The sequence below is a fragment of the Bos taurus genome, chromosome 12 (assembly GCF_002263795.3).
Source record: "Bos taurus isolate L1 Dominette 01449 registration number 42190680 breed Hereford chromosome 12, ARS-UCD2.0, whole genome shotgun sequence".
Classification (NCBI taxonomy): domain Eukaryota; kingdom Metazoa; phylum Chordata; class Mammalia; order Artiodactyla; family Bovidae; genus Bos; species Bos taurus.
The window spans coordinates 85,323,388-85,340,884 of record NC_037339.1 but is presented as its reverse complement, the minus strand read 5'-3'; the positions used below and the strand labels follow the sequence as shown (position 1 = coordinate 85,340,884).

The 17,497-nt window shown below is 48.4% G+C and overlaps 1 protein-coding gene and 1 long non-coding RNA gene across 11 annotated transcripts in view; one reads left to right on the top strand and one right to left on the bottom strand.

Moving 5' to 3' along the window:
- ANKRD10 (ankyrin repeat domain 10) overlaps positions 1–13,808 on the top strand; it is a 31,916-nt gene extending 18,108 nt beyond the window's left edge. For 3 of the 10 annotated variants that reach the window (NR_198867.1, NR_198866.1, NM_001434829.1), the window contains 2 exons: positions 1,271–1,506; positions 8,999–13,808. Coding sequence is in view for 8 of the 10 variants with exons in the window: in NM_001434829.1 (NP_001421758.1) it covers positions 1,271–1,506; positions 8,999–9,252 (490 nt within the window). In the remaining 2 variants the exon portion in view is untranslated. The remainder of the gene's footprint in view (positions 1–1,270; positions 1,507–8,998) is intronic. The other 7 variants (NM_001434832.1, NM_001434834.1, NM_001434831.1 and 4 more) reach the window with 6 other exon arrangements.
- Positions 6,704–8,390, bottom strand: LOC132346803 (uncharacterized). The gene is made up of 2 exons (XR_009496754.1): positions 7,515–8,390; positions 6,704–7,387 (listed from the first exon to the last, which is right to left on the bottom strand). It is a non-coding gene; the product is annotated as an uncharacterized lncRNA (long non-coding RNA).
- Positions 13,809–17,497: the final 3,689 nt, after the last annotated feature.

Here is a 17,497-nt window from a genome sequence, read left to right as displayed (position 1 = left end):
TTTCTGAATTTTGACTGTCCTGAGTATTATGGCTGGAACTAGGAATACAGGGCTATGGTATCTTTAAAGTGGAAGATCCCTATTTGTCCCTGATTCTGTAGTTTTCTCTCTGAAACAGTTATTCCCCCATTAACGTGTTCATCTAGGAGACAAGTGTCCGGGGCTGTGCATTGTTCTTTCGGGACAAGGCGAGGCCTATGTCTGGTCAGAGCTGAGCGGTCTGCCGTGAGGTGTGGGGCGCTGCCTGGGCTCCTCGGCACTTCTCCAGTTTGACTGCATCAGCCTGCAGCGACAGCTTGGTTTGCTCTGTTACAGATTCATCACACAGAGCGGTGTATTTTCCTGTCTTCCAGGGGAACTTCATCGTGGAGTTGCTTTTGTTCCCTCCATTTTTATTGTTTCCTAATTAAGACGTACAATCTCAACGGGTTCTTTCCTATCCATCTTACTCAGAGCCTTCATTTATACTCTGCCACCCCTCCTGACTAGTCTGAATCTTAGCTGGTGCAGAGACATCGGTCCTGTACTTGTCAGTGGGATTAACTACAGAGTGATGTTGATTCTTCTTGGTGGTAGGACTCGGCCTCAGGGATAGCTCCTAGGACAGTATCAGAAGAAGACATGCACTCACATGCTTTCAAATGCCAAAATCTAAACTCCTACAAGTTTTCCTATGGCCAAAATATCAAAATCTCAAAAAACTCAGCTTCTCAGATATCCAGGCTGACGATGAATCAGTTTCAGGGCATCCGTCTAAACTTCCACTTATGGTGTCACATGTCAGCACAAATTCTGGCTTGTCATTAAGCCATTTGTCTTTGCTTTTAGGAAGTCAGTTGTTATGAATGCCATGGACAATTCAGTAAATGTTTGTTTGTTATGATTTTACTGGAGCTAAAGGAATGGATTATTAAGTGCAGATAATATAGAATTCAGTTTCAGGTTAAGTCTGAAGTTAGCATAAATTTTCATTCTTCAGACTAACATAAAAAATGATTTTGAGACGTTAAATAGGAAGATGCCTTTTATTTTTTTAAGTTTAGTATGTTGATTTTTAAATTACTATCTCCCAAATCTTGTTTAGTAATCAAATGTGCGTAAGAGAGAAGTTAGTTACAGAGATAGGAAGAGCAGCTCCTTCTTTAATGAAGACTTGCTGTAAATCTGTATGCTCTTTCATATCACCTTCAGATAGTTAGTCAGTGCAGCAGGAGCAGAGACCAGATGAACGTGCTAATGGGGTGTAATTCAGTGTTTTTGTGTCGTACAGCCTGAGAAATGCCAGTGGCCTGACGGCAGCAGACATTGCTCAAACCCAGGGTTTCCAAGAGTGTACCCAGTTTCTCTTGAACCTCCAGAATTGTCATCTGACTCGTTTCGGTCACAATGGCACCTTAAACGGAGGCCATCCGAGTGTATTTCCTAGTCACGTTAGTGTGGGAACAAACCGCAAGAGATGCCTGGAAGATTCGGAACCCTTTGGCATGAAGAAAGCTCGACCAGCAGGTGAGACCGCTTTGTGGGCGGGGCAGGCAGGCCTGTTTCTTCTCTAACGTGTGTTCTTCTTACGGCTGAGCGCGCCTCGGAGACGGCTCCCTCACTAAGGGTGCTGTGCCCTGAGGACTCTGGTGCAGTGATGGAGGAGGCTTTCCTGTGTTGCTTCTTGGAAGATTGGCCATTTAACGAGAGGGGAGGATGTGCGAGGGCAGTTCGGCCCAAGCGTAAATGTGTGTATGTAACTCTGCACACCCAGGTTTACCTGCCGTGAATTAGAGTCTTCCCGTTTGTTGTACCTGCTTGAAATATAACTATTAAAAAAATCTGCCCCTGTGCCTCATTTTTTCTTCCTGTGAATTTTCCTGGACTTAGAACAATTGTTGGTCTGATGTAAAATACAGTTTCACATCGGGGAAGGTGGGTGTTTGCACTGCTACGTGGCCTCAGCTGGTCTGCACACCTGGGTGTGGGGGGTGTGTGCCGCAGCGGGGCCCGGTGTGCCGCCTCCACACTGAGGGGTCGCGTCTCCAAGGTAAGTGTTCTGGTTCTCATGTCCTTCCAGCTTTTTATCTCTAGATGGTTTCAGGACGTGTAAATAAACAGTCAGCTAGTCACTCTTTGAGGTGTCCCTTTCATTTAGGGGGAGAAAATTAATATATATAATCAGAAGACGTTAGTAGCTTGGCAGGAATGTTCAGCAAACTTACATGGAAAGGGAAGTTTAGAGGTGACAGTGAAAGTAATCACACTGAAATTATGTGCTCAGATAAGATTTGCCAAGGATAAATACAAAATCATGCCCTTTGGTTTTTAAAAAAAAGAAACTGTTCAAGTATAGTCTGAGAAAACCGGAGTGGCTCCTGTCTTTAAATTCGATGTGTCAGCCTGATCCTCCCAGCGCTGTGCCTCTTTAATGTAACTGGCACATATCCAGACAAGAGCATTTCTCCCAGAGTCAGTAAAAAGTGAATTCTCTCCTTCACAACATTTAAGATATTGGTCACTGTGAAAAGTTGTGATTACGCAACTTTTCTATAGAAATGAATGTATGGACTTAATAGTTTCTAAAATTTGTAACTTGTATAAATTATGGGCCTAATCCTTAGAAAGATGTTGTAAAAGTCATACCCAGAACATGAAGGTATGTGTAAACTTCAGAAACTAATCCCCGTTCTGTTTCCTGCCTGGTTAGTATTTTGGGGTGGTGGTGCTGGTTTCACTGTGTCCTGGTACAGGGATCATGCGTGTCCCTGTCGTGTTAGCATACAGGATAAATCTTAAATTCTGCTTAGCTTTTTTAAAGAGATGTCACTTAACGTTCAGTGAAGATTCAAATGTACCTAAAGAGTTTTAAACTGGCCTCTTCAGGTTTCAATTTCAGTTGAATTGGCCAGTATCTCCTTATTGATGTGTCTGGAAGAGCCTTTCCAAGGGTTCCTGGAAACTTAAGAATTTGCACCCTAGGCCCTGTCACTGCACAAATTGGGTTTGAAGAATTATGCAGGTATTTGGGGATTTTATTTTCCTCTTCCAGACAAAGATTCATCTTGGTCAGCTGAGTTAAGAGATTAAAGTTCTGCACATTCAGCTCAAGGTACAACTTTCCCTAAGTGCCCCATTCCTAGCAGTCAGCTCAAGGAAGCCAGTTAAGAAAATGAGGTTGGAACCTGGCGTTTGAGTTCACAGGTGATACACACACCTAAGGCTGGGCGTTAAATCTTTGGTTACCTTTTTTAAAAACATGCCTGAAGTATCTTGGCTACACAGCTTGGACTTTATCAATAAGTTTAGTCTGTTCTGTATTCCTAGAATTTAATAAATTAGACATACTGATGTTTTTAGTGTGGAATATACCCAAAAGCTATTAATTGCAGAGATTTTTCTGGCTGAGCCAACTCTTAAAAGACGGATGGCGTCCTGTGACATTGACTCTTCAGTTTGGTGTCACGATTGTGAAAGTTTACCTCCTGCAATCCATAGAGAGTAGGATCTCTCTCTTAATAAATGGTTTTTAAATATTTTAAAGTAATTGGAGTGGTTTTTCCTTTGAAAACCATATGATGTAAAAGAACTTAAGGCACTGATCGTTGATTTGTATGGCCCAAATACAAACTATCCTTTGAAAGCAAGTTGTCCAGCAGACGTGGGTACTTTAGAATGTCTTCGATGCAGTCGTTTACACCAGGGTAAGCATGCACCCTGTTCAGGAGGGTGAGTTGAAATCCAAGATTGATACTGATGAAAAGTATTTCAGGGTAATATTTTCCCCAGTGTGGGAGATTTGGTTCATTTAGGACAATGCAAGGAAATATCAGTTCATAATAACTAGGTTTGGGGGTTTTTTTCCCTTCCACATTGACCAACCATCTGCTCGGGGTAGAATGACAGGTGGGCCTCAGGACTTCAGCTGCAGCTGTTGAATAAAATCTGTTAGGGCTATTAGCATTCTAGCTTATAGGAGCAACAGTACAATTGTTCACAAGTGTATTCCTTGGAAACTGGTCCAAATTATCGATGATCCAGGATAGAGAAAAATGCCACTCCCGCCCACGAGAGAAGCTTCATCTTGTTTTTAATCTTGAGTAGTTTCAGGCGCGGCTCCAGAGCCTTGACGGGGAGAGGCGGTGTGAGCAACAGGCTGACCTGGGAACCTCGTTTTATCTGGGTGAACAGTTGCCATCCCCAGGAGGCTGTGATGGTACCAGATTAATCTCAGATGTTAAGTTGACTTCATGGTTTTTGTTTTAATCAAATAAGTATACTACTGAGCTTAGCATCTCATGTATAACATGTTAGGTATTTAAAAACACCTTTTAGGAAAAATACAGTTTGACTTTGCTTAAAATGAGTCATAGGAAGTTGCTCAGCCCACATTCCTCAGGATGAAATAAAGAATCTCCACCTTCTGTTCTTAATTGTTCGTGGATGACCAGGCTTAAAAAGACAAGGAGAAAGGAGGGGATGTGACTGGAGATTGCTGAGTGATCATGCTCAGTCACTAAGTTCTGTCCAACTCTGCAGCCCGTGGACTGGCCCACCAGGCTCCTCTGTCTGAGACTTCCCAGGCGGGAACACTGGAGTGGGCTGCTGCTTCCTCCTCCAGAAACCAGATTTGTAACGTGGTTCCCTCTAGTTGAGGTCCGTGTATCTGACATACACGAGAGACTTGAACCTTGACGCTGCTTAGTGTTCCCTCCTATTTGCAGCAAATGGCTGTTTGCTTTTAAAAATTTGACCAAATGTTTGTATTCCAGTTAACAAAAGATGGTTTTACTCTCCAAAGGCATAGCATTATATATATATATATATGAATCGTCTGACTGAATTACGTTTAAGAGCAGAGTCATTTTTGGGTTAGTCTTGAGCTCGGCAGAGCTCACAGGCCCGTCTGGCCTCCGAGCACGTGGTGGCTGTGGCGCGCATTGGCCAGGAGCAGGTCCTTCCTGGCACGCTTTGTCGGCTCCTCTGTGCCACGTGCACCTTCCCCTCCACCACCTATTAACAAAACCCCAGATCCCTCGTTAGTGTTTCCGCAGCTGTCACTCTGTAGTTAGCCCCTCCGTTCACCTGCCCTCTTAAACTCCCCCCGCCCCCGTCTGCTGTGGGGCTGTGGTGGGAGTCCCAGGAGAGGTTACTGGTAGAACCACCTTCCTCCCCGCCTTTTGTACTGTTCAGGTTCTAATAGGACTTTTCCTTTAGAGGGTGATCTGAGTAAAATGTGCTGTGAGGAGAAGAGAACAGTTCTAGTTAGTAATGGAGAGAAGCCATTCCTTTCTTGGGGAATGGGGTTTCACCAGCGGGAAGGCCAGAACGTTGGGAGTGACCTTGGTTACGGGTCGGCTCTTAGGTCTTCCCTTGAAGAGGCACAGAGGGCAGTAGGTCGCTACCCTGACCCCAGCTTCACTGGGATCCATGCATGGAAGTGCCCAGCAGTGCTTGCTCGGCTGGTGGTGTGTAGGGGAGGACACCCCGTGAACTAAGTAAAGCACTTAAGATCTTCAAGTACAGGACTGTGTAGGTTGGGTTTTGCCCATTGAGAGAGTTCACTGCCTTTAAAGTGAAAGAATCCTGATGAGGTGTTTTTCATAAGCCCTAGGTACCTCTGTAAGTGTGCCTGGCGATCAGTCTTGTGTACAGGTTCTGCATCAGGATCAGGGACCTGCACGGCATAGTTCGGGCACGTCTGCCCGAGCTGACCAGCCCGCACAAAGGGAAGCTGCTTGGTGGCAACCGTTTCTGTAGTGCTGCAGACCCCTGTCTTTAAAAGCTAAGGAAGGGTTTCCTGCTGTTTTCTTATGTCCTTCATCAGGAATCGTTTTGTAGTTTTAGATCCACACTGGTACCTGGCTTTAGTTTTATTCAGCTCTCTGGTTTATATGAAAATTCAGGGGCAGGTTTCTATGCTGCCCCAGGGCACCTTCCCAAATGGAGCTTCTTTCAGCCCCAACGTCAAGAACAGGAGGCTTCTGGGCAGTGGTCACACCTGGTCCTGACTCTGCCTCTGGGCGAAGAAACTGGGTTTATTCTGAGGCAGTCCTGGGTGATGTTCTGCCATGAGTACGCTTTGTCTGGCGTGTACCGGAGTCATGTCAGCAGATAACTGCTTTGGAAGTCAAAAGATACGGACACTTAACAAGTGTCTCATCATTTTTCCTTTTAACCGGAGTAGGAAGATAGGGAAATACTTCTTTTCTAAAACAAATAGAATCAAACATTTTGGAAGAAAGTCTTTTTTCTGAAATGTCTACAAGCCACCTTTCTCAGACGCAGCGTGGGGCGTTGTGGTAGTTGCCTCGGTGATCGTGATAGTGATAGTGATGTGTGGGAGACGGGAGTCAAGTCCGGATCCGTGTTCTTACAGTTCTGCAAGGCTGGTTTTAATGTCATGGCTTTTAATGCAGTTTTAAAAGGTAAGTGGTGACACCCTCTGTGCTCCCATGGAGCTGTCTGAGCCCTTCCTAATTCCAGGTGCTGGGAAGAAAAACATGGAAACGTTGGTATAAGATACACTACCAGGGGTTCTAGGCAGCTAGGTTAGCAGGCAAGTGGTTGCAAATCCTGGCTGATAGATCCTGCATGGGGAAAACGCCTCACAGAGTGTCTACGGAGAAAGGTAATTCTAGGCTGTCCACGTTAGCATATGCCTCCCGCGTTTAGTAAAGAGTTTCTTAAAATCTGAAAGCCTTTAGTTTGTCTCACTTGTACACCCGCTCTGCTGGTGAGAAACCGCGTTAACAAAAGATGCACCCGAAAGGAGAGCCTTGGGAGGAGCGCTGCTGGTGCACCGCGTGGGTCTCTAGTTAGGGGTCAGCTTCTGCTGCAAAGCCGCACTGGGTCTTGCTCCTGTCGACAGCACTTTTCCTTTGAATGTCCTCTGGCTCCCTTCGCCACCAGCTCTTCCGGCCCCCTAGTGGCAGGTCTGCTCTCTTGTCCTGCTTCATTTTGTTGCCAGTCTTGATTACCTGTTCTTAATGGTGCTGCTTGCTTTCTGTGCCTGTGCCCTTTCTAGCTAGAGTGTGGGCTTCATTCACTGATGGGACACTCCGGGCACTGGGCTTGGGGAGTGAAGAGACGGTTGACCTGCTTTTGTGAAGCTGCTCTGTTGTGCCCTTTTGGGGAAGAGGGGGTCCTCATGTCATACCTGTCCGTTGTTCTTTTTAAAACCTGCTTTCAGAGATCTGAAGTTGCAGCTGTAACCTAGATGCCCCTTTCCCCGAGGAGCACTGGCCCTGAACTGCAGAACAAAGCCAGGCGTTGGAAGGATGGCCACGTCAGGCTGTCTGTGCTGTATCCCCTTTCGTTTGAGGCTCTTTGTGGCTTTGCCCAAGAGGCCCGCTCTGCTTCTCAGTCAACTGCCTGGTCTGGCTTGTCAGACGTGGGTCCTGCGTCACTGCAGAAACAGAATCAGAGGTTGGGAGGGTTTTGTCTCCTGGTACCTGAGCTTCCATCCCCCAACCACCTCCCCCCCTTTTTTTTAAGAAAAGATGGCCTGTTTACCACTGATTTCTTGAAAGTACCTTGTTTGATGGTGAAGCTGGAACCTAGCCTATCAGTGACCTCAGTGGGGCTTGTGGAGGATTAAGAAAAGCTTTGAAAACCGCTGAAGTCCTCCGTTGGTTGCCTCTGGTTTCAAAGCACTTCTATTTCTAGGTGTTCATGGCCTCGTGTCTATGCAGATTTCTGCTATCTCTTAACAGCACGCGTCACACCATTCTGTCTGTTCTGCATACTGATCATCGAATTTGTGTTTCTCTTAAGACTTTTTCATCTAAAACTTTTAACAGTTTGGGGATACTCTGAAACTGATATGTTCATTCCGATATTGAAAACAATTCATGTGCCTCTAGAAGTAGTTGAAGCTGCAGAGTTCAAGTCTTTGTGTTTTTAAATGTTTGTTTGAAAGAAATAGCGCTGAAACTTGTTACTTACTTGTTGTATATATCTTGTGACCCAGAAACCATTCTAGTTTATCCTGGTGGAGAAGCAGAAGTGTATGCAAAAGTGTGTTTATAGGGATGGTAGTTAATTACGGTGTTTGTGATGGAAAAGGAGCCCCGCTCAGGCAGCAGTGGGGAGCTGGGTAGTGGGTGAGCTATTGGTGGTCGAGCCATTCAGGGAGTTGTTACTCAGCTTTAAGGCTCCTTTTGAATTTAGTTGTTGGGATGTGTTCGTTTAGTGGTAAATGAATATAAGCAAGATGTGCAAGTGATCCTTCAGATCCGATGTTGTGAAAATGCCTGCTGCTTAAGACTGGATAGCTATGCGCAGCATGGCAGTGGCTGCTCCTGAGAAGTAGGGGCCCCAGGGCTAGCAGGAGGTGTTTCTGCAGTGTGTGAGCCCCGCCGGAAGGGGTACCAGGTGTGCGCACCCGCTGTGCTCCACAATGCGAGCGTGGGCGTGCCCTGAGGCGCATGCGTAGCTTCAGTCCTGCCGTCCTGGAGCCCAGAAGCTTACTGGGCGTTTCCAGCTGCGCCACATCTTGGGGCACAGGGCCAGAGCTGCTCTCAGCCCATATCCGACGAGCTTGTCTTGATCTTGGAATTTATTTTCTATTAATGAAATCACTGATTTTTAAATTTGAGGATCATTATAATGGTTTTTATGTTACTCAAGAATTATCATTTCTTTATGAAAAACAACTGAAGGAACATTTGGGGGTGTAACAGACCATCCTGAATCTTTAGAAGTATTTAGAAATAAATGTCTTCGAGTTACGTAACTGCTTTATGTTGCCCAAATACCAGCCTTAAATGAGAATTTACGCCAGCAAGTAAATCTTGAGTAGGTGTCTGAATTGCCATGACCTCATCAAAGCTGCACATTTCAGGAATTATTCTCTATTGTGGGAAAGTAAGTTTCTTGGTCGTGTGCCAAGGTCATTGGTAATCCATAGATTATTAAGCTGTTTGGCAGTTTGGGAGCATCCAGTGCTCTGATGACAAAGAGTGAGGCGCATCTGTCTTGGGTGCAAGGAACCTAAACATGTCTGTTTTCTGTGCAGCCCACAGTCTGGATGAGTCCATGCCGCTCGCGAGTGGTGAGGTGGAAGACGACCCCGACAAGATGCACGTGGACAGAGAGCTCGCCACAGGTGGGGGCGGACAGGTTCCCGTTAGCCGCAGCCGCGGTCCAACGGTCGAAGACACCAAACTGCCGGAGGGCGGTGCCGTTGGACCCAAAGAGATAGAAATCTATACTGTTTCGGCAATGCAGACCCCCTGTCGTTGCAGGAACCAGTATGCGTGTTATTTCTAACATGAGTTGGAGCAGACAGTTTTTGCACTTTGTCCCGCGTTTTAAAGAATGTCATACTATGATTTGGACAAGTTTGTAGATATAAGAATTCAGTGTTCTGGTGCATTTTATGGATATGAAAAATATAAGTGCAATCTTTCTATTTTGATTTGAGGCTTTTGCTTAATGTGCCTTGTTTTATTTTAATGAGGTTTAACATTTTTCATTTTCTGATACAGGACCTTGGGGTGAATTTATCAAACGTTTGTTAAATTACTCTTGCTAGTAGTTTCAACGGGATAAACAGCGAAAGGAGTGGCTGGCTGTAGGCACTGAGAGCTAGCAGATGTCATGGTTTTGACTTGTAACCTGTCAGGGCCGTGTGGAGTCCTCCACTCAACCCTCCTGGGCGCTTTGGTTTGTGTGACATTGACTCTGAATCTACTAAAATGCTGAGAACCGTGTCAGCACAAAACACCTTTTTCACTAAAATTTTTAGTATATTAAAACAGTTGGTAGTCACTTTTGGTTTTTAAAAGGTAAGGGCTCTGTTGCTGTTAGTATTTAGAGTAAACATTTAGCCATTTAGTTAATGCCTTTTTCTATCCTTTTATTTAGGTGAGCATGAAAACGTTTTAGCCATTCTCTTAATGTTTTAATGTATTTGGAAATAGATACTGTTTCTTTTTTAAGTTTTATTATTATGTCTGTATGCGAAATTCTTGTTTCCCAGGGGTACATGAAAAAATCATCTTTGTTCATATAATGAAAGTGTGTGCATCTTTCTAGAAGCTACAGAATTCTTATGGGTAGAGTCACCATTTTGCCGGGTAATTAAATGAAGTGGATAGATTTTCCAAGGGAAGTTCTCATTGGAAAATACATTTTAAAATCCTGGCTAAAGATAAAGAACAAAACTCAAAGCCAGCTTAAAAAAAAAAAAAAATGGCATTGGTACATGCTTTTAAAAAGATAGAAGTCATCACTCTTTGATCTTCAGACATTTTATTTCCCTGGGTTTTCAAGTAAATTTAATGCCGCACTTGAACCTGACATTGAACAGCCCACTATTTAAGCTCAGCGCATCCCATGTGACGGGTGTCAAGTGAGCGTTCCCCGTGTTTTTCATCATTTCAGTTATAACACTCTTTCAGCAAACAAAATGTATTAGATCGCTAGAGGTGACCCGCAGTGGGTGGACACAGCGGAGGGGGCGGGGCGAGTCCTGGAAGGCAGACTGGAGCAGAGTTTGCGGTCCCGGGCCAGCGGCAGCGGAGGGCGTCGGCAGGCAGGTCTGGCCGGGCACCGACAGCCTCAGTCCGTCTCCGGGACGCTTGCTGTTTTCACGCTAGGTTTTACTAGATGTTCCGTAAAGCTGTGAGGTTCCGCTCACCTTGGCTTGAGGTTGCATAATGGAACACATTTACTCTAACTGGGCACCAGAGAAGGACCGCGCACACGCAGTGAACATTAAACTGAAAAGTACAGTCTAATCAAGCCGGGTTTCCGAGGCCCAGTCCCCTGAAAATGTAATCTCCATCTTTGTTAGTAGTATCATGGTTGTCTTACTAACTGTTAAGGTCACCATACTACCCATGAGTTTTATTACCCAGGGAAAGCTTCTGGTTTTTGAAAAAAATAAATGTTTCTCTGGGAATAGCTTGTGTTATTTTTAATTCTACCTCATGTTTAGTTCTTGAAACACTTGTTCTCCAGCCTTGAGTTTTAACTAGAAAAGCTGTCATTTAATTTGAGAAGAAATAATCCACAGTCCTCTGAAGAATTTATAGAAGCTCTTAAACTCTCTTAAACTGTGAGGAAGTTGAGAACTAGTGGCACGGTTAGGTGTTTTGCTCATTGAATGAGCCACGATTTTCCATCATCAGGAAAACTTGGGGACACACAGAAACCCGTATCTGAGTGCACATCTGGGCGGGTGTCGTGGTGTGGGGCTGTGATAGGGCCAGGGGACACGCAGGAATGTGTCCTCACTCTGAAGGTGACAGAGTCATGCTTTAAAGTCGTGCCTTGCTTTAATAGTGCAGGACATTGGGGTAAAGTTTAACGTCATCGAGCAAGTCATGACCTTAGATTGTTTCTGTACTGTTGTGTGAATTCCTGTGAACGTGTATTGGTCCTCAAGTTTCGTTATACAGAAAAATACTTGTCATTGCCTGTTCCCGTGTGGCCAAATGTTTTGTGACTGACGTTTTTTCCCATAAGACATCCCCTCCTAACGGATGTCTGTATATGCAGATTATGGGTTTTGACAGTGGACCCTTGGACACCGTAGTCCCTGTAACTGCTGAACCCAGAGGACACTTCAGGACGTGCTCGTGGCTCAGGACTGCGCGCATGGGATCTTGGGGTTCGTGGTCTTCTGCGGCCTGCCCGTGCTGCTCTGTGGCATCTTGCAGAAATGCTGTGTGATCCAGGTGTTGCTAAGGAACCACAGCCTCGCTGCCGCCCTGTGCGGGCTCCCCGCCTTGGAGGAGGCGCGGTGAGGGGCCTCCGGGGACGCTGTCAGCGTCACCCTGGGAGCTTCCTTCATTCACACGCTTCATCAGTTGCTTTTCTTTTAAAAAAAAAAAAAAGCTTGAAGTTTTCTGTTTTTTAACCCTTTGTTGGGAACACTTAAACGTTCATTTCTGACGGACTTTTTCGAGGGTCATGATTTTTAAAACTGTTCTCCAAACCTAGTCTTAAACTGAGAGCAGTTCAATGCTATTGGTATTTTGCACGTGGCATATTTGTCAGCTGAAGTTTTTTTAATTTGGCTCCCCTACACTAGTGAAATTTCTTAAGTGTTTCCTTTCTTGCCCTTTGCCCTTACTGGGCAAATGCAACTGGTAATGTTTTATTTTTAAATCACTTACGCACAGTTTTTTGCCTTGCAAAAGAAACTGGTTTGTGTAAAGAAAAGAAGCTAAATAAATCCTGTAAAATGGTAGCAGCAAGGAAGCGTTTTATAGTCTCTCCTCCCTTCTGGTTCTGAATTTTGGTGACAGGTGTATTTCTTAATGCAGATATGAAAAACAGTAGCTCCGTATCGAATACACTGACAAACGGATGTGTCGCCAATGGACACTTGGACTTCCCCTCCACGGCCCAGCCCTGTGGGATGGAGAGCAGGAGTGGCCAGTGCTCGGCAGGACTTAACGGAGTCGGCACTGGCCTAGTTCCAGGGCTGCCTTTCCCGAGCAGCCAGGGCTCCCCCGGCGTTAACGGGACTGAGGAGCCGGAAAGGAGCACCCAAGTCAGCCCGGAGACATGCGGCTCTCTGCACCTCAACGGGAGCCCGAGCAGCTGCGTGGCCAGCAGGCCCTCCTGGGCAGAGGAGAGCCTGCAGTACGGACACTACCATGGCTTTGGGGACACGGCCGAGAGCATCCCCGAGCTCAGCAGCGCGCTGGAGCATGCCAGCTCCGTGAAGGCGGAGCAGGGCTACCACAGCGCCGTGCTGGGCGCCATGCACCTGTCCCACGGCTCGTAGGGCCTCGGGCCTCCGCCGCCCCAAAGGAGCCCCACGCCCGTGCGGCGTCTCGTGCTTTAGCTTTCTGGAAAAGCGCGCTCCGAGTGGCCGGCCTCCTCAAGTCCTGGTGCGAGTGCAGGCAGGGCTTACTCAGCACACGGCTGTCTCCGTGGGACGGGGGGCCTCTTTCCGGACGCGCTTTTAGAACCTACGTTTTCTGCTGCCAATCTCGATATTCTCTTTTGAATAATGTCACCGTAAATTGCCATTTTCTCTTCTGTCGAATTAAATTTTATCTAATGAAGAATCGGAGACAGTGAGGTGCCTGGTAAACCCGCCTCTTGGCACGTGGGCATCATTTTGAAGAACTTGCTTTTCCTCCTCTCTGTAGAATTTTTGACAGAAGACAGCTATCTCCCTATGCAAGGTACAGCCTTACACAGATTTCTTGCAGTGATTTGTATGAAGAAAAGAGCGTTTGTCTTTTTCAGAGCCTTTTTCATGGAAGCTTCACTGCCTGCCGCGTGGTGAGGGTCTTCCCTGTACACACAGTGGTCTGAGAACACCACGGCGCCTCCTGGAATGCTGGCGCTCGCTGCCCTGGTTTCACCGACAGCCTGTGCGGCCTGGGCCTGACTGCCGACCTGATGTGTTTTTACCCGCATTTCCTACTCGGGCTTGAGGATTTTTACCACAGATAACGGTTTCCTCTGTATGCAGTGGAAGTTACTCCTTGTAGGGACTGTCAGGTCAACACATTTAACTGACTCTTCCGACCTGTACTTTCTTTTTTCCTTGCTTTTGTTTCTTGGGGTGTTCTGCTTTAAAATATATACCACTACGTGTATCCAGTTAACAGAATTTTGAATCTCTCTTAATAAAGCTTCATTAAGTTTATGGTTTTATAGAAATTAGCTTTTGTTTAGGCAACTAGTGGTTCCACTGTGCGACTATTGTCCTGAATTTTTACTTTTCTGATTTTTGTAATAAAAAATCTGTGAAGATAGAAGATGTGTCAGATGAACAAAACCAGTGTCCTCCGAGTGTTACTAACATTTTGTTTTTAAACTGTCCTTTACAGATTGAATAAAAACCTCTCACACGCGCTGTGTTTCTGGGTGTGCTTGCCCCCATGTGGGGGCGGGGGCGCTGTGGCAGGAACTGTTGCCTTGCTTTCTGCTGTGAACAGTGATTCCCTCTTCTGATTGCCCGTGGAGCACTCCCACGGAGCACTTGTTAGCACCTCCGGTTTGTTCACCTGCTTTCGGCTTACGGGCACATTGGGTTTCTCTCGGGAGGCACGGGGTTTCTCTCGGGAGGTGCAGGGTCTCTCTTGGGAGGAGGGTGAGGGGGTGTTAGGAATTGCTGTCAGCTGACAGTACTTGCCTGTACGCTTATCTTCATAAAGAACCACAGCCGTAGCTTCCTCAGCTTCTTTGAGCCAGCACATATTAATATACGGAAGCCTTTTAAATGCATAAATCTTAGTTAACAAGTGGAAACAATAGCCATTCTGGCCTGCCCAGTGCGTCATTTAAAACGTTCAGTACTCTCTCTACATTATGGAACCCCCATGCCGCTGTTCAGAGCATCACAGAAGTTACTCTGTGCTGAGGCAGAACCCAGGACACACGCCTTGTCACTGCCACTTCCCGTGCAGGCACCTGTCATCACGCCCGAACCCCGCTGACCTCGGAAGCTCTTCTAAGGGACTGATCCCGAAGTCGCCAGAGGCCGAGTTCCAGGAGAGGGGAAACCTGGTGCCATTCGTTCCCTCATCCCCTGTATGAGCTGTATCTTGAATCTCAAAGGCTTCACGGTGAACTGTTAGTGACAGTTACTAGAAAGCATTAACGGAACCTGCTAGAATCTGCTAAAGATCAGGACATCTGGTTCGTCCTGGAATTGGACAGAATTGGACTGTTTCTTGGGGGTGAGAATGCTTCCTAGAAGCTCTGCTTGAGCAGCCTCCAGGCTTCCCTGGGTGGTTGATACATTGTGGTTCAAAGTCATGACACTGAAATTCTTACACTGAACTCCTATTTTGCCTAGAATTGGGTTCAGAATAATATAGAAGGGGAAGAATTTTTAAAATTAGGACTTTTAAGAAGAAAACTCAATACTTTTTTAATTTAAAAAACTCATTAATACTTTTTTTTTTAAATGTGGACGTCATTTTCACATTGCCCAAAAATAAGCTCAAATTTTTGCTCTGCTTAACTCCCCCAAATTAAGTTCATGCTGAACTGTCACTGGTTCTCGGTGTTTGGTCTGAAGAGCCTTATCGGCCCTTGTATTAGATACCCAGTGGCAAGCAGCTGGGAAATGAAGTGAAGTCCATCTACAGTAACATCAAGACCGTAAGCTGCCTGGGAATGCCTTTAAAGGCAGGGTATGCGGCTAGGCAGGCATCACGGGGCCACGGGGAGGGGGACGAGATGACAGCAACCGCGAGCAGAGTGAAGGGCCGAGCAGAGTGAAGGGCCGGGGTGACCGGGCAGCCTCGGCGGGGGGTGACTGCGCCGCGAGGCAGCCGGGGTGGGGTGCGGAGGGGGCGGGGAGCAGAGGGAGGGATTGCGGAGGAGACTGCGTGGGCCTGAAGGTGTGAGAGCGCCCGGCCCCGAGGGCCTGGGAGGGACCCCGCCCCGGAGAAAGCGCTCCGCTTGTGCTCCAGTGACCCGAGTGCGGTGAGAGCCGCAGAGGCGCCAGCGGAGTCCAAGGGGCCGTCCCACTTCCGCTAAGGACGCAGCGGCCTGAGCAGGCAGGGGAAAAACGGCCCTCCGCGCAGGGAGCTCACGGTGGGGCCCGGCTTCCCTCCAGACGGCGGGGGAGAGCGTGAGAGGGCGGCCCCCAGGCTCCTCACCCTGCTGCCGTCTCCCTGGAAGTCCCCGGACCGTCTCCGACACTGTCCGCCCCCCGACACGTCCAAAGATGTTCATTGTAACAGCGCACAATCAGAGGCGACCGCTGTGACCATGAATCGTGACCCTGCACGGCCATCCGTGGACACGAGCCGGGGCTTCACGAGGGGCGGGGGGTGGGTGGGGGGGGAGGCCGTCAGGCGTGACCTGGACGGCAGGGACCAGTGCAGGGTGGCGCGTACAGCGCAGGTGCGCATCTGCACGCTTAGAAGGTGCAACCCCACCCTGCGAGCTGTCGGTGGATACACGCACACGTGCGAGAAAGGAGCGGACCATAGGGACGCGAGTGACGTCCACCCCCTCCCGGAAAGAACACCGGAGGGACGGAGGGCTGGCGGGGGCGCTGGGGGAGCAGACCAAGGAGACAGCCGCCTTTTCATTTCATTGCTGTTGTTCTTTTGTTTGTTTAGGAAGATCTGAAACAAAGAAATTTAAATTAAAATGTTCAAAGGATAAAATAAAACACCAGATTAGAGCAACTTGGCTGGGTTACCCTAAGCCCACTGCCCAAGCTTTCTGCCTACCACGCCCTCCCCGGGACCTCCCTGAACGTCAAGACCACGGTGCAGCTGGAAAGCTGCAAACATTTAGGTTTTTCTGTTTCGCCGTTTACCACCGCCACAGCGCTGTCACCAGTGAATCCATCTCCAGTGTTTTCAGAAACAGCTACAAAAATCGCAGCAGACGCCTCAGCGAGCTGGTCCCGCCCCCTCCTGCTAAAAGACACGTCACTTGCTTTACGGCTTCCCTGACAGTTCCTGTAACTCAGAGTAGCCTGAGCTGATTTTACCAGCAAAACACCATGGGCCCAGACATCAAACAACACTGACGCTCCGACTCCCAGCAATGACACGACTCTGTATTCCCGGTGCTTTGAACTCTGGGAAAGCAGGAGCCGTGAAAGGCCCCACAGCACAGGGCAGCCCGGAGCCCGCGACGCCCAGGGCTGGGATCGCCGCCGTGGCCGGTGCTGCAGTGGGAGATGAGGGTGAGGTCCCAGAAGAGGACACAGCGCTGATCCACGCATCAGCGATGGCCCCGATGGCCTTGGGCAGCTGGGTCTCAGGACAGCAGAGCTCAGGACTCTCGGGGGTTGACATGGAGGGAGGGGTCCCCTCAGGGTACGAGCCAGCTCAGGCTGGTGGAGGCTGGCTGTAGGGACACGCAGATTGCGAGGCAGAGAAACCTCAGCTTTGTTGGAGGCAGCAGCTTCTCCCAGCGACGGGACCCGGGAAGAGAACATGCCCGGCTAAGGGAACCGGGCGAACCTGGCCAGGCCGTGCTGTCGGCGCGTCCGGCTGACAGCTCTCTCTTCTCGAACCTTCTCTGCCTGCCTCTCTGCTCTTAAAGCACCTGGCTTTTTGCGCCCTCACGGGCCCAGACCGACAAGCCCAGGAGGCCCTGCTCGCCTGTGCTCCTCACCAACCTTCCAGAAACAGGAAAGGCCCTCCGAGCCGCCAGCCCAGCCCGTAGAACAAGCCGTTCCCAGTCCCAGGTGGAGTTTCTGGCCTGACCCACACGCAGACGCCGCACATGGTGGGTGGTGTGAGCCAGTCTCCCGCGTGACCGGGACCCGGGAGGCCCCGACAGAGGGCGGCCTTCCTGACCCCTCCCAGCGTGTCTCGGGGGCTCCCTGGGACAGGAGGGCAAGTGGTCGGCCCCCCAGGCTCCAGCCGAGAGCAGCAGCAGGAAGAGGGAGGGGCCGCGGGAGAGAGGGGCCCCCTGAGCCGCAGGAAACCGGGCTGGCTGAGCGAGGGACGGTGCTCACAGAGGGGGCGGCGGATGCAGCGTTAGTGGGTCGCAGTCAGGGAGCCGGGCAGTCGACCCCCTCACCCCCCAGGGATCAGGGGAAAGGCTGTCACAGGAGTTGCTC